Source organism: Stenella coeruleoalba (genome assembly GCF_951394435.1).
Source record: "Stenella coeruleoalba genome assembly, chromosome: 7".
Classification (NCBI taxonomy): domain Eukaryota; kingdom Metazoa; phylum Chordata; class Mammalia; order Artiodactyla; family Delphinidae; genus Stenella; species Stenella coeruleoalba.
Window position 1 is genome coordinate 66,552,206 of NC_137153.1, and position 13,449 is coordinate 66,565,654.

The following is a 13,449-nucleotide window of genomic DNA, read 5'->3' on the forward strand; positions in this document are numbered from 1 at the left end:
CTCTATAAAGCACTCCACGTAATGATGCACACCAGAATTGGGAACCATTGCCCTCCAGGGCCAACTTAGTTGACAGAAATATCAACCTGGGAGCTGTTCACCTTTTAAAGTTTCATAGGAAAAAGTGTAAGAATTGGGAAAAAGTTTTTGGCTTTTGTCCAGGAAATCTCTCTCTTGACCATGTGTCTTGTCGATTGATCTTAACATGTGAAAGCTTTTGGAAACATAGAAATACCTTCAGCCTGTATTCAGTGTAAAGGTGAAGACTTTCTACATCCTGGGCAGGCCTCAGTTTCCTCATCTGTAAAATAGGGACAGTAACACTCACCCCAGGCTTCTTAATGCTTGTTACCTCATTATTTAACTTTTGGTAGGCTATAATATTTTAATTTCTCTTAACCTAAAGTATTACATGAACATTATAAAAGGATTTTAAAACACAAAGTGAAATAAAAACCCTAGTCTCATTTTCTGGCAATAACCCTGTTAGAATTTTAGTATTTATTCTTCAAAGCAGCTTCCCTCATAAAATATACACACATACATACATATATAAAGTGTATGTGTATATATACATATACACACATATATAAATGTGTATATATATAAATACTTTGCCATTTTTAAAATAGAAATGAGACAATATCATTAGGTAGCTTGCCTTTTTCACTTAAGTTGGGTAAACATTCAAAAATATTAACTAATATACATTTAAATACTAAGAATGGTTGCATATTTATTGTATGGAAGCCCAGTAAAATTTGCCTAATCAATCCTCTATTGTTGGATGTTAGGTTATTTCCTAAGCTTTTCTTCCATAAATAGTGCTAAAATGAATCCCTAGATATATACGGTAGCAAATTTATCAGATTATTTTCCTTGGGATAAACTATAAGATGGGGAGGGTCTCTTCTTCCCAATTGGGGAGGTCAAAGTTAGTGACACAAGTTCCCCCATCTCTTTTGCAGGATTTCATGCCCCTACCATGTCCTGGCCAGTGGCAGGCACTCTCATGATTGAGCCCACTGAGTCGGAAGACAAGGCAGAGCTGGATAGATTCTGCGATGCCATGATCAGCATTCGGCAGGAAATCGCCGACATTGAGGAGGGCCGCATCGACCCTAGGGTCAATCCACTGAAGGTACGTAGGCACTGGTACTTTATCTAAAGTATCCCAGAGAGTAGAAAACAGTGTCTGGATGGTGTGCCGGCAACCTCTGAAGTCTTACTGGAAGATGATATTCTTGCCTAGAATAATGCCATTCTTCTGAGCAGACCATACGTTCATTACCTGGAAGTTTAAATCTTCTTGCATCAACACAACAGTGGTTACTCAAGTATAATGTGGTTATTTATTTTTTTTCCTTTTTTTTTTTTTAAAGATTTTTTTGATGTGGACCATTTTTAAAGTCTTTATTGAATTTGTTACAATATTGCTTGTTTTATGTTTCCGTTTTTTGGCCACGAGTCATGTGGGATCTTAGCTCCCTGACCAGGGATGGAACCCGCAACACCTGCATTGGAAGGCAGTCTTAACCGCTGGACCGCCAGGGAAACCCCGAATGTGGTTATTTCTGATGTTTTAACTTTATGTATGCGTTTGGTGGTTGCGGGAGCTATTTACCCCACAAGGACCCAATTGGCTTCCAAAGGAGGGAGCAGAGGCTGAAGGACCCTATATAGCTGGAGAAGTCTTATCATTCTGTGTCTCTGTTTGATGTACTCTACTGAGATTATTTACCTTATAAACTCTGGATAAATATATTCTTTTATTGGAGTAGTTATCTCTTAGAACAAGATTGGTACTTGGCCTGAATGTTTTACCATGTTTATGGCCTACACTGGAAAAAAAATTGTTAGGCATTACTTCGCCTCTTCCAAAATATGTTCCTTTTATATCTGGTCAGAGCTCTAAGTTCTGCATTAGGTCCAGACATTATTAAGCTGAGGGATCATGAATTGAGAATACCTCGAAGGCTGTGGTTCTGTTGTTATGGCTTCAAGCCAGAGGAGTATGAGATGTTCAGGGGAGCTCAGACAAGTTCCAGAGCTGCCCAGCTGAAGGTGGAGTGCTGGGGCCAGTGGCTGGCGGGAGAAGGCCAGCACCGTGCTCAGTGTGAGTTTGACAGGGTAGTGGAGGAATATAGGATTTGCTCTCATTATTATTTCTCTTTTCTCTGGATTCTTTCAGGGTTTAGGCCGTTTTTTAAAAAATAGCAATAGACATCTAAAGAATACAATACTGAGATACAAAAGCAAGTGGAGGATAATACTCACAGGATGATATAAGGTTTAAAAGTGTACCAAACTAGGCTCTATGCAGTTTATTAATATATGCAGTAATAGTATAAAAACACGATGAGAATTGTGACAACCAAATTCAAGGTAGTGGTTATCGCTGGGGAGGAGGGCCAGCAATAAGATGGAAAGGGGATATGCAGGCAGCTTCAACTGTATCTGTAATGTTTCTTGTTTTAAAAGGTTAAGAAATATGACAAAAATGTTGATTTATGTTGGGTGCTTATTTTATTACTGTAACTTTCTGATATTTGAAATATTTCACAGTAAAAATTTCCCTACCAAAATTTCCTTCCCCCCAAACTGAAACAAAACCACCACCCTCCGTCCATGGGCTTCCATCACCTCACTGGTTAATGTGATGTGCAGAAGGAAAAGGCAGTGTTCTGCTCTGACCCCTCTCCCGTCCATGTCTCTGTCTCAGATGTCTCCACACTCGTTGACCTGCGTCACATCCTCCCACTGGGATCGGCCGTATTCCAGAGAGGTGGCAGCATTCCCACTTGTAAGTTCTCCTCTGAAACTGGATGTGCCAGCTGGTCCACGTTCATGGGTGCATGAGAGGCCATCACCTGCTCTGAAGGGCTCCCACTCTTGCTGTCTCCTCACCATAGTGACCACATGTAGTCAGAACAGTGCAGAACCCAGGAATTGGCTTTCAGAGCTCTGAGGTCAGAGTCAGAATGCCAACCAGGGGCCTGGGAATCCTCAGGGTGCACAGTGCAGGAAGACCAAACGGGAGTCCCTGTCAAGTGGATCGATGTTTTCTACCATCATCCAACAGAGAGATGGCCCCAAATGCAGTCTTTCTCCCCTTTGATTCTTAGGTGAAGGTGCTCTGTGGTATGCTCGGCAGAGCAGGGACAGGGGGATTCTGATGGACAGTAATGAAGGAGTTTGGATTTTAGCTTTTTATACTTTTTGAGTACTTGTTGGGCTAATGGTACCTCAGGCCGTGGAAATATCATTGCAGTTTCCTCTTCCCCACCAAGAGAAACCTCTCAGAATATCCCAAAGATTTCCGTCTTTTGTCCCTTGCAGCCCTTCGTGAAACCAGAAAACAAATTCTGGCCAACCATTGCCCGGATTGATGACATCTATGGAGATCAGCACCTGGTTTGTACCTGCCCACCCATGGATGTTTACGAGTCCCCATTTTCTGAACAGAAGAGGGCCTCTTCTTAATCTTCTCTCCCTAAGTTCAAGTGACTGATTTAATGGCTTTGGCGCGCCTGATAAAGAAATATTTCACTTTCCACCACAGACTCAAGTAGGGGTTTTATATACTGTGTATATTTTTGTAATCTCTCTCAAGGTAAATGTAAATACAATTAGCATAGTGAGTGGAAGCTCATTGTTGGAAGATTGATTTGCTTTGGTGCCTCTGCTTTCACATGTAGCAGTTGATGTTCAGGTTGCCTTGATTGGGACCACTTAGTTTTTTGCATAGAAAATTTGGGGTGTGCTAGTAACTTTAACTCCAATGTAGCAAGTTTGCAGTATAGAGACTATACTGAAGATCCGATAGACATATTTTTATTCCAAATAAGTCCTTGTGGACTGTGCCATCTGTGGGAAATCCCAGGGCAAATGTTTACATTTTGTATACACTGAAGAAATCTTTTTCCTCCTACTAATTTGCCTAATCTGTAGTAGTATTTCTGAGTGTTCTCCTTTTTCCATGTGTGTAGTTTTTTAAAAATCTGCAATTAATAATATTCTAATAAAAGCATTGCAATTTGAAGAATGCCTTCTTGGTCCACTTTCCAATGTTAACTCCCATGTACCCTAGTTTCAGAGGAGTTTGAAGGGTAATGAGAATACTCAACCCAGTAGAACCGTTACATTATTAGTTGTGTCTTTGGCTAAAGAAACAGTTTGTATGTCTCAGTCAGCAGTGAATGCCACTTTAGCCCTTTCTGCTAGAATTGTGTTTGGCTGCATATAACTGAAAAACAACCACAGCATTTTAATTAAACAGCAGCTCATTTTTTCTCATTTAACAGTAAGTCCAGAGATAAGAAGCCGAGGGGTAGTCTTCAGTTTTCCTGTTCTGCCTCCTTTGCATACAGTCTTCATCCTCACGGTCCCAAGATGGCTACTGCATACCCGGGCATCACATACCCATTCTAGGCAGGAAGAAGGAGGAAAAACAAAAGGCAGATTCCATCCAAGTCAGGTACTTTTGAAATGCTTTCCCAGAGGTTCCACCCAGTAACTTCTGCTTACTTTTAACTGGCCAGGCTTGGTTCAAATTGCCACTCCTAGCTGCAAGGGAGTATGAGAAGGTCTTTTACCTGGGCATGTTACTGCCCCAAAGAAAACCAGAAGTTTGTTAATTGAAGAAAAGGAAAAGAATGAGTTTCAGGTAGGCAATTAGCACGCCTGCCACAAGTAACTTTTCCCTAGAAATAGCAAATGCTTCATATGTTCCTCCCCAAAAGTTACTGAGCATCTGCTCTAACCCTGACTACTTGGTTCCTTGTTTGTTACTCAACCAACCATCATTCAAGCTATTATGATAGTGACCAGAACGAAAGGTCTGCGTGCTCTATTGAATGCTCTGCAAGCGGTCCACTCATTCTCACACTTAAAAGTTTGTAGAACTGTTCATTTCAGCCTAACTAAGCAGTAGCGAAGTGATGGGATCCATGGTTCCTTTTTTACATAATAATTAAATGATTAATATCTGTTGAGTACTTCTCAGGTACTATTCTAAGTGTTTATTATTTCATTGGAGCCTCACAACATTCCACTTTTACACGAGGGGGAAGGTATGGAAGGATGCCCAAGGTCACACAGCTGATGAGAAAGAACAGCCAGAATCTGAACCCAGGCTGAACAACTCCAGTTCCTACCGGTGTAAACTGGGTACCACACTGCCATGGTCACCACACACCTGGAGACTCTGCCCTTCTTGAGCTGGAAACCAGGCTCTCAACACAGACTGACCATCAGGGAATGGAGTAGCCCCTTCTGAGGAAGCACAAGCATGTGTAAACAAACCATCAGAGTGAACAGCAATTCTTTTCTTTCTTATCAGACTGTAAAGTGTTAGTGGTCGAGTACCCAAGTTGTCTCCACAGCTGGTCATTCACTGCTTGCCTTGGAATATGTTAGGGGCAAAAGCAGGTGATTAAGAGAGTTGAAGTAAACTGTCTGTCTTCACTATTAAGTCACTCATGCGTTCACCTGAGGCTTGTGCCATCTTTCCCTGCTCCGGGTCTTTGCCCGTGTAGTATCGTCCACCTGGAGCACTTGTCCCTGTCACCTTTGCTTTGCTGGCTCTCGTTTGTTCTTCATGTTCCAGCATCTCTTCAGGAGGTCTTCTGCACGTCTCCATGAAATGGGATCTCTCTTTTTCTAGCTTGGCAGTCAGTTTGTTATCCTACACTCTTTGCACAGTTAGTAATTATTCTGTTTACTTGATTTTTGTCTACCTCATTAGACTGAGTTTTCTGAGAGCAGGGACCATATCTCATTCATCATTGGATTCCCAGTGCTGAGCTGGGGTCTTCCACATTGTATGTGTTCAACAAACAAATATAAATTGAATGAATGAAGGAATAATCCTTGATCTCAAAGAGGGACACTGCCATGGAAACCAGTATTCCCAGTGCATGCTGTGAGGGTTCTATTAAAGCTAAGTACAAAATGCCAGGCCTGGGAGACACGCCTCTGGACAGGCTTTGTATAGTTCCCCCTCACCCCCACCTTGTGATAAAATTTACCATTTTAACCATTTTAAATTATTCAATTCAGGGGCATTAAGTACCTACAAAATGTTATGGAGAATATACCTTTTGAGCACTTTTGAAGATGAGGAGTCTGATGTAGACACACACATACATCCTGTGAATCGGGCATCCCCTTGGCCTTCTCACAGCCCTGGGACAGGCCACAGGCCACTCCTGGAACAACCCTCGCCTTGTAGCTGTGTGTCATAGAGGGGAAGGGCCCCAGCTCAGTCTGAAAACGCCATGAAGGATTTCCCTGGTGGTGCAGTGGTTAAGAATCCACCTGCCAATGCAGGGGACACGGGTTTGAGCCCTGGTCCGGTAAGATCCCACATGCCGCGGAGCAAGTAAGACTGTGCGCCACAACTACTGAGCCTGTGCTCTAGAGCCCGCGAGCCACAACTACTGAAGCCTGCGAGCCACAACTACTGAGCCCACACACCTAGAACCCGTGCGGCGCAACAAGAGAAGCCGGCACAACAAGAGAAGCCACCGCACTGGGAAGCCTGCGCACCGCAACAAAGAGTAGCCCCCGCTCGCTGCAACTAGAGAAAGCCCACGCGCAGCAATGAAGACCCGACGCAGCCAAAAATAAATAAATAATAATAATTAAAAAAAAAATCATGAACCCTCTAGATACATATAGGGAACGTGTTTTCCAATGACCAAACTGGTGACTTTCATGCAAATAAAGGAGGCAGGTGCCAGTTTTGGGTGCAAGAAGCCATCTGGGACAAGCAGTTTGGAAGTTGAGATGTTAGCACTTTGAGAGGTTTGCAGGGCTCTGGGACATAACATTTGGCTCAGACATCAGCCAGGGTTAGGGATGTTACCTAGGGCAGTGGTTTTCAAACCTTAGTGTGTCTAGATCACCAGAAGGGCTTATAGACAACAGAATGCTGAGCCCTGATGCATTTCTGATTCAGTACCTCTGGGGCAGGGCCAGAGAATTTGCATTTCTAACAAGTCCCAGGTTTTGTTGCCTCTCAGCTTTCTTTGTTCACATTTCGGAGACATTTCCAGAACTCTAAGCCTTTAAGGGATGGGTCTGGGGAGGCAGGTAGGGGTGAGGAAGAGGCTGGACTTAGTCAACCTTGCATCTTTTATGCAAATCTTACCATTTTGAGAGGAAAATCCCTCTATGACCGGAGCAGACTGTCCTAGAGCCGATGCCACCTGTGCTTCCGCCTGTCTGGCCTGCTAGGCTCGCTCCTGCCATTTGGAAAACAAATCAGCTTTATTATCAATAAGAAGCCAATTGGAGACTGTGGTTTTAGATCTCTAGCTGGAAGGGCTTGCTTCTCCATTTTTACCCCCATGCTTCAGCAATCTGAGCCCGGGGACACCCCACTCAAGAAAAAAGCTTGAGTCTGTAGAGCAGATACGCTAATCCAGAATTGCCGCCCTGTGCTGATCCCAGGTGAAGGGAGGAGATAAAAGGGGGGGGGGGCTTCCCCAGTGCTAGTGGAGTAACGTGGTGATCATCGTCAATCACCTCCTCTGTGGAGAGCAGTAAGAGGTAAGCCAGGAGGCAGGAGTGTTCCATCAGCTGAGGTCATTCCAGAATGTCCAGAAGACAAGAATCCAGGAAGCAGGAGTTGGTGCCCAACACAGAGCATACTACTCTCATAAGTCTGTTTATTTTCCTGCTGGGTGTAGTGCAGGATAGCAACCAGAGTACTTGCTTTGTAGTCAGACTGCCTGGGGTGGTATCCCAGCTCCCCTATATGTACCTGTATGGCCTCAGAGAAGACAATTAGCATCTCTGAGCCTCAGTCGCCTTATCTGTAAGATGACATTACCACTCCTAGGTGAGAGTGAATTCGATATATTGTTTGGAACCTGGCACAAAGTAAGTGCTCCTTAGTGTTAGCTCCTGTTATTATCCTCATCTTCACATAGGATCTAATGTCCTATTCTATACATCCTGCACTCCCTGTACCAGCACAGGAGTCCTGACTCCAGTTTGACTTACCTTGCATTCAGATCCATCTTCTTTCCCTTTCCATTCCTAAGGGCCCTTTTCCTCTGGACCACCAGAGAAAGTGGGAGGAACATGAGCTGTGACTTCATACGGATCTGGATTAAATTCTCAGATATACCAACTGTTTTGAGACAACAGGCAAATTCACTTATCCTTCCTGCACTTCAGTTACTTAAGGTATAAAATAGCAATAATAAAAGTACTTACTTCAGTCAGCCTTGTTGTAAGGATTAAACAAGATAGAGTGAGCACTTGGCATAGTGTCTGGTACCTAGAAATCACTAACTTATTCAGCAAACTGACTGAGCCATTATGTACCAGGCACCATTCTAAATGACAGAGATACAAGATGAACAAGAAAGTTAAGTCCTCTTTCATGGGACATCAATTCTAGATGGACAAACACATCAAGACTTCACAGTATTAAATGTTCTTTAGAAAACAAAAACCAATATGGCCTGTGGGTGGGTGGTGTTTGGGAATCCTTTATATTAGGTGACCAGGGAATGATTCTCTTACAAGGTGACTTTCAGGCTAAAATCTGAACAAAAAGAAGCCAGCCATGACTAGATGTGGAGAAGGGGCGAAGGGGGTGTTCAGGAAGAGGAAGAAGCATATTCGAAGGCCTTAGTATCTGTATTCTCCATCTTATTTATTTAGCATTTGGTTATTTTCAATCTCATATGTAAAGGGTTTTAAGAATCCCTGGGAAATAGGGAAGAAAGAAGATGAGGAATAAACGCTGGGGTCAAAGAAAGGTGTCCGAATCTTTCTGGAGTCAAGAAGGGGGAGGAGGGGTTTGAGCCTAGAGTCGAGATCATAGGGAATGAAAATAGGGTCCAGAGAGGAAAAAAGGGACCCCAGCACAGGATGGAGGGCTTTGAGGGAAAAGGAGAAAAGGTATTGGGGAGGGGAAGCGGTCCTTGGGTCAGGAAGGGAGGGCAGGATTTGTAATTGGGGAAGGAGGGAGGGAAGAGAACTGAAAGTGGGGAAAAGATGCAGGTTAGGAACAGCAAGGAAATGGGGGAGGCGGTGGTAGGGGTCTGTGGTAGGATGGGGAGAAGGATCCAGATGTGGAAGAGGAAGGAACATCATTACCTCAGTGACACGGCAGATGAAAGAAATATTGGGGGGAAAGAAAAGCCAGATGGGGGGGTAGGGGAGGTAGGAGAAAGTTCTCCAGGGGGAGAAGGAAGAGAAGGGAGTCAAGAGCATGAACAATTGGCCGAATTAAGGAGGCAGGAGAGAACTCCCTCAAATTAGGAAGAGGAGAGAAATCAAGAGAATGGGGAAGGGGGATGGTTAAAAAGTTGACTTGAGAGCACAGGGTCTGACAAAAGGAGAGGGTGGAGGGCAGGAGGAAGCCCAAGCTTGGGAGGGAGGGAGGCCAGCAGTAAGCAGAAGGTGGAGGAAGAGGAGAGAAGCAGTGTTGTGTGGAGGGTGGGTGGCGAGTGGACCAAGAGACCTAGGGTCCAAGTTCCCTGGATGAGAAAGAGGCTGGGAGGGGGGGCACCAGACATAGCGCAGTGGGAAGGTCTCTCAATACAGGGGTAGAGGGAGGACCCCATGATTAGGAGGGAAATGTGTGTGGGAGGGAAGGACGCTGAGAGAAGAGGAAGGACAAGGAAGTCTTTCTTAGAAACCAACTAGGCGGCAAGAGTTCTGAACTGAGGGAACCATACAGGATCCAAACCTGAGGCCAGAGGTAAGGAAGTAAGAGGCAGGGGGGTGACTACCTCGGGGTTAGGATGTCTGTGAAGTTGAAAACTGAGTCCAGAGAGCAGCAAAGCCCTGAGGACAGGGCTGGTGGAAACCTCCCAGGAAGGGAGCCTGAGGGGCTGGAGGACCCGCCTGCTTATTACTGGCCACAGAAGCAGGCAGGGACCCTGCTGTGTATGACTAACCAAGATGTGTGGTCTGTGCGGGTGAGTGTATATGTTCTTTTTCCTCTTTCTTGCTTCTCCTGTTCATATGTAATTCTTATCGCTTGCTTCATTGACTATTTGATCTCCCCCTTCCCCCCTCCCCTAGCCCTCCCTGTTCCGGGGGGCCTCCCAGCTGTAGCTTTACCTTGCCAACTAACTTCCCAGCCTTCGTACACATTGTCCATCTGGAGCTTTTCCCATGTCTTCTCCCCACCTCTCATATATATAACTTCCTCAGGATGGGGAACAAGTCCCTGATATTAAAGAAGCTACAATCTCTGCTGTCAGATCACCCATCCCGAAGTTTGTTTTGGAACATGTAGTCTATCTAGGGGAGGGGGCAGTCTCTGGTGCCTGGAACTGGGAAGGGTTACTGGATACCTTTTCCGTAAAAGCAGTGCTGCTCAATTAGGGTTTAAGAGGCTTTTGAAGGCTAACCTGGAAATCTACCTCTTCCCTCTGTATCATTGTTCCTACAGGAAATATTTGTACAAATTCATGTAAGAGATTTCATTTTCAACCTACATTAAGTCATAGATTATGGCCATCATTCTTCGACAAATTAAGTTCTGAAATGCAGGTTGGAGATTGCCTGTAATTTCTCCTGAATTCAAGAGAATCAATGGACAGTGGAAGGTTGAAAAAAATCAACTACAAATTATTATTATTATTATTTTGCGGTATGCGGGCCTCTCACTGTTGTGGCCTCTCCCGTCGCGGAGCACAGGCTCCAGACGCGCAGGCTCAGCGGCCATGGCTCACGGGCCCAGCCGCTCCGCAGCATGTGGGATCTTCCCGGACCGGGGCACGAACCCGCGTCCGCTGCATTGGCAGGTGGACTCTCAACCACTGCGCCACCAGGGAAGCCCCAAATTATCTTTTTTAAATGGATCTCCATGACTCTCTGGGGGTCTGGATCTCTTATAGAGGTCTAGGGTTTTCAGAACCAACGCAAGAGAATTTTAGTGTGATTTTGATCTGTCTATTGCCCTGTAAAAGCACTAGTAAAAGCGTTTGTAGAGTTTGGGGTATGACATTTTCAATTTCCTACAAAAGCACTTCTGAAGATCATTTGAAAAAAATACAACAAAAAACTTGGTGAGATTCACAAGATTTAAGTGCTTTAAGTAACAGCCGAAGTTATAAATTCCCAGAAAACAGGGTGGAATCCAACAGCACCAGGAGTGATATCAGTCATCCTAAAAAAATGCAGAATTTCCCCCAACAGTGCTGCCACTGGGAACTTGATCCAAAATTGCTACTCACTGCAGTAGGAAGCAGCCAAAGTACAATTAGATTACAAACAGATTCTTTCTTAAAAGTCTGGCATAAAGAATGGAAAAAGATAACTTGCTTGCATTCAAGACATTTTATCCAACATGAACTGCATAGGAATATTAAAGTTCCCCAAAATAGAAGAACTAGATGTTTTTATTGGTTAAGAGAAGCAGCTTCAATGCATTCCAAAAGACAATGAAGAAAATACTTTCCATGGAAGGAGACAGTTGGGTAGGCTGTTACATAAACTTGCAAATAGCAAAGGAGTGAGTATAGTGTGTGGTGCCAGCCATGTTGGCTGGGGGTGGGGTGGGGGGAGTCGGGGGGTAGAGAGCAGAGTCAGCACTATTTCTGCATTTTGTCAGAAAGACAGCCTTTAGCCTGGGACAGCATCTGCCATTCACACCAGTGCTGTCAGTCTGAGGTCTAATGCTCCTGAGCAAGAGGCAGTTTGGGGACGAGAGGCTGAAAGGAGCCAGTTAAGCAGGCTCAGTATCATCCTTAAGCAACTTCATTATTTCTTAGAAACTGGTTGCATTTAGGAATGAAGCCCATGGTTTTTACGGTATGCAAACGAGAAGAGTCTCTAAAAAGAAATAGGTGCCATGCAACAACCACTCAGACATTTTCAGATGAAATTCAGTCAGGTTACACACCGGTTCTCTTTAAAATCGTGTCCAAACCTGGTTTTCAAAGAGCAAAAGGATGTAATACGAAAATACTGGAGTAAATAATCAAACAACATAGTGAAGCAGAAAAAGTAGTGGAAAGTAACACAGCCTTGAGCTTAAATTCTAAATCTACTCCTGACTACCGTCAGTGACTTAGGATGAGTAACTCTCTTATCTCCAGTAAAATGGAGATGATGGCATTTACCTCACAGGGTGTGCGAGTAGTAAGCTGGTATGAAACATACCAACGGTACTCAATTCTTTTTGGACACAGAATGAACATATACGGGAACTGTTGCTATCCTTGCTCCAAAGACATAGATATGCCAGTGAAATACTTCTCTTCCCCCCATTAAAAAACACACATAGGTTCTCAAGGAAGAAAAGGAAATCTCCACTTGGCAGAAATGAAGAGGGAACCCAAAGGACCTGACACTACGAGGCCCATGGAGGCGGCTGGACTGGATATGTGTCTTAGGAATTGGGATTCCAAAGATGCCAGGGAAGAGATGTTAGGAATCGAGGCTGCAGTTATAATGTATAGTAAGAAGCAGGAATGGGGTATGCTTAGAATTGGGAAAGTTCTGTTCCAATACCAGGACTGAAAAACTGGTATTTCTAGCTGAGGGTCACAGCAGGAAAACAAACTTTCCCTCCCAGGCCACGGGTGGAAACAAAGTCACTAACAAGAATCTTTGCTACATGTGAATGCAGAAGCCAAATTCGTACTAGTTGCATCGTGAAAGAGTCCCATTCAACAAAATTAACAACTGGTTCAGTTAAAAAAGTGGGCTAGACTCAAAGAGAAAATTCAGTGAATTGGAAGATATAAGGAAATCACTTAGACCATAGCACAGAGTGGGTAAAGAGATGAAAGATGTAACAGATACTAAGGTATGGAGGGTAGACTGCTGCAAACTTCTAGGAGGTTAAGAAGGAGATAGAAAAAAATGGAACAATTATTTTTAAAAGAAAAATTTTTAATTCCAGAACTGCATTTTCAATTTAAAGGAGTACAATGAATCCCAAAGCAAAGCAAACAGCAATTAATCCACACCTAGATAGATTTTAGTGAAACTCCAAAGTCATTGGGGGGGAAAAACATATATCCTTCAAAGAAATAATCAAAATGACATCCAACTTTTTTCAGCAATAAAAAGATGCCAGAACACAATGGAATACCTACAGAATGCTACAGAAAGAATAACTAGCAACCTAGAATTCTAAACCCAGCCAATTTATCTTTCTAAAATCAGTGGGGAAAAAAACATTTTCAGACCCACAAAGACTGAGAAAATTTACTGTTTGTAGACTTTCACTGAAAAGTCTACTGTAAAAAAACATCTTGAAGTATTCAACAAGAAACAGTGAGTAAACAGACAAAACCTGTCAAGTAAAACAGCAAGTCATATTTAAAATAACTTGAGTTTTAAAAAATAAGTTATAACGAATAGTAAACATTAATAGGTCAGAAAAGGTAATCTGAAGGGAAACAAAAATATATTTGTTTTATTCAGAAAACAACTGAGCTACTGACCATTTTATAAATACCAATC

At 43.5% G+C, this 13,449-nt stretch overlaps 1 protein-coding gene across 1 annotated transcript in view; it reads left to right on the forward strand.

Moving 5' to 3' along the window:
- GLDC (glycine decarboxylase) overlaps positions 1-4,052 on the forward strand; it is a 99,240-nt gene extending 95,188 nt beyond the window's left edge. Inside the window, exons 23-25 of the mRNA XM_079926560.1 lie at positions 969-1,141; positions 2,723-2,803; positions 3,340-4,052. Of these exons, the coding sequence (XP_079782686.1) occupies positions 969-1,141; positions 2,723-2,803; positions 3,340-3,483 (398 nt within the window). The 3' untranslated portion in view covers positions 3,484-4,052. The remainder of the gene's footprint in view (positions 1-968; positions 1,142-2,722; positions 2,804-3,339) is intronic.
- Positions 4,053-13,449: the final 9,397 nt, after the last annotated feature.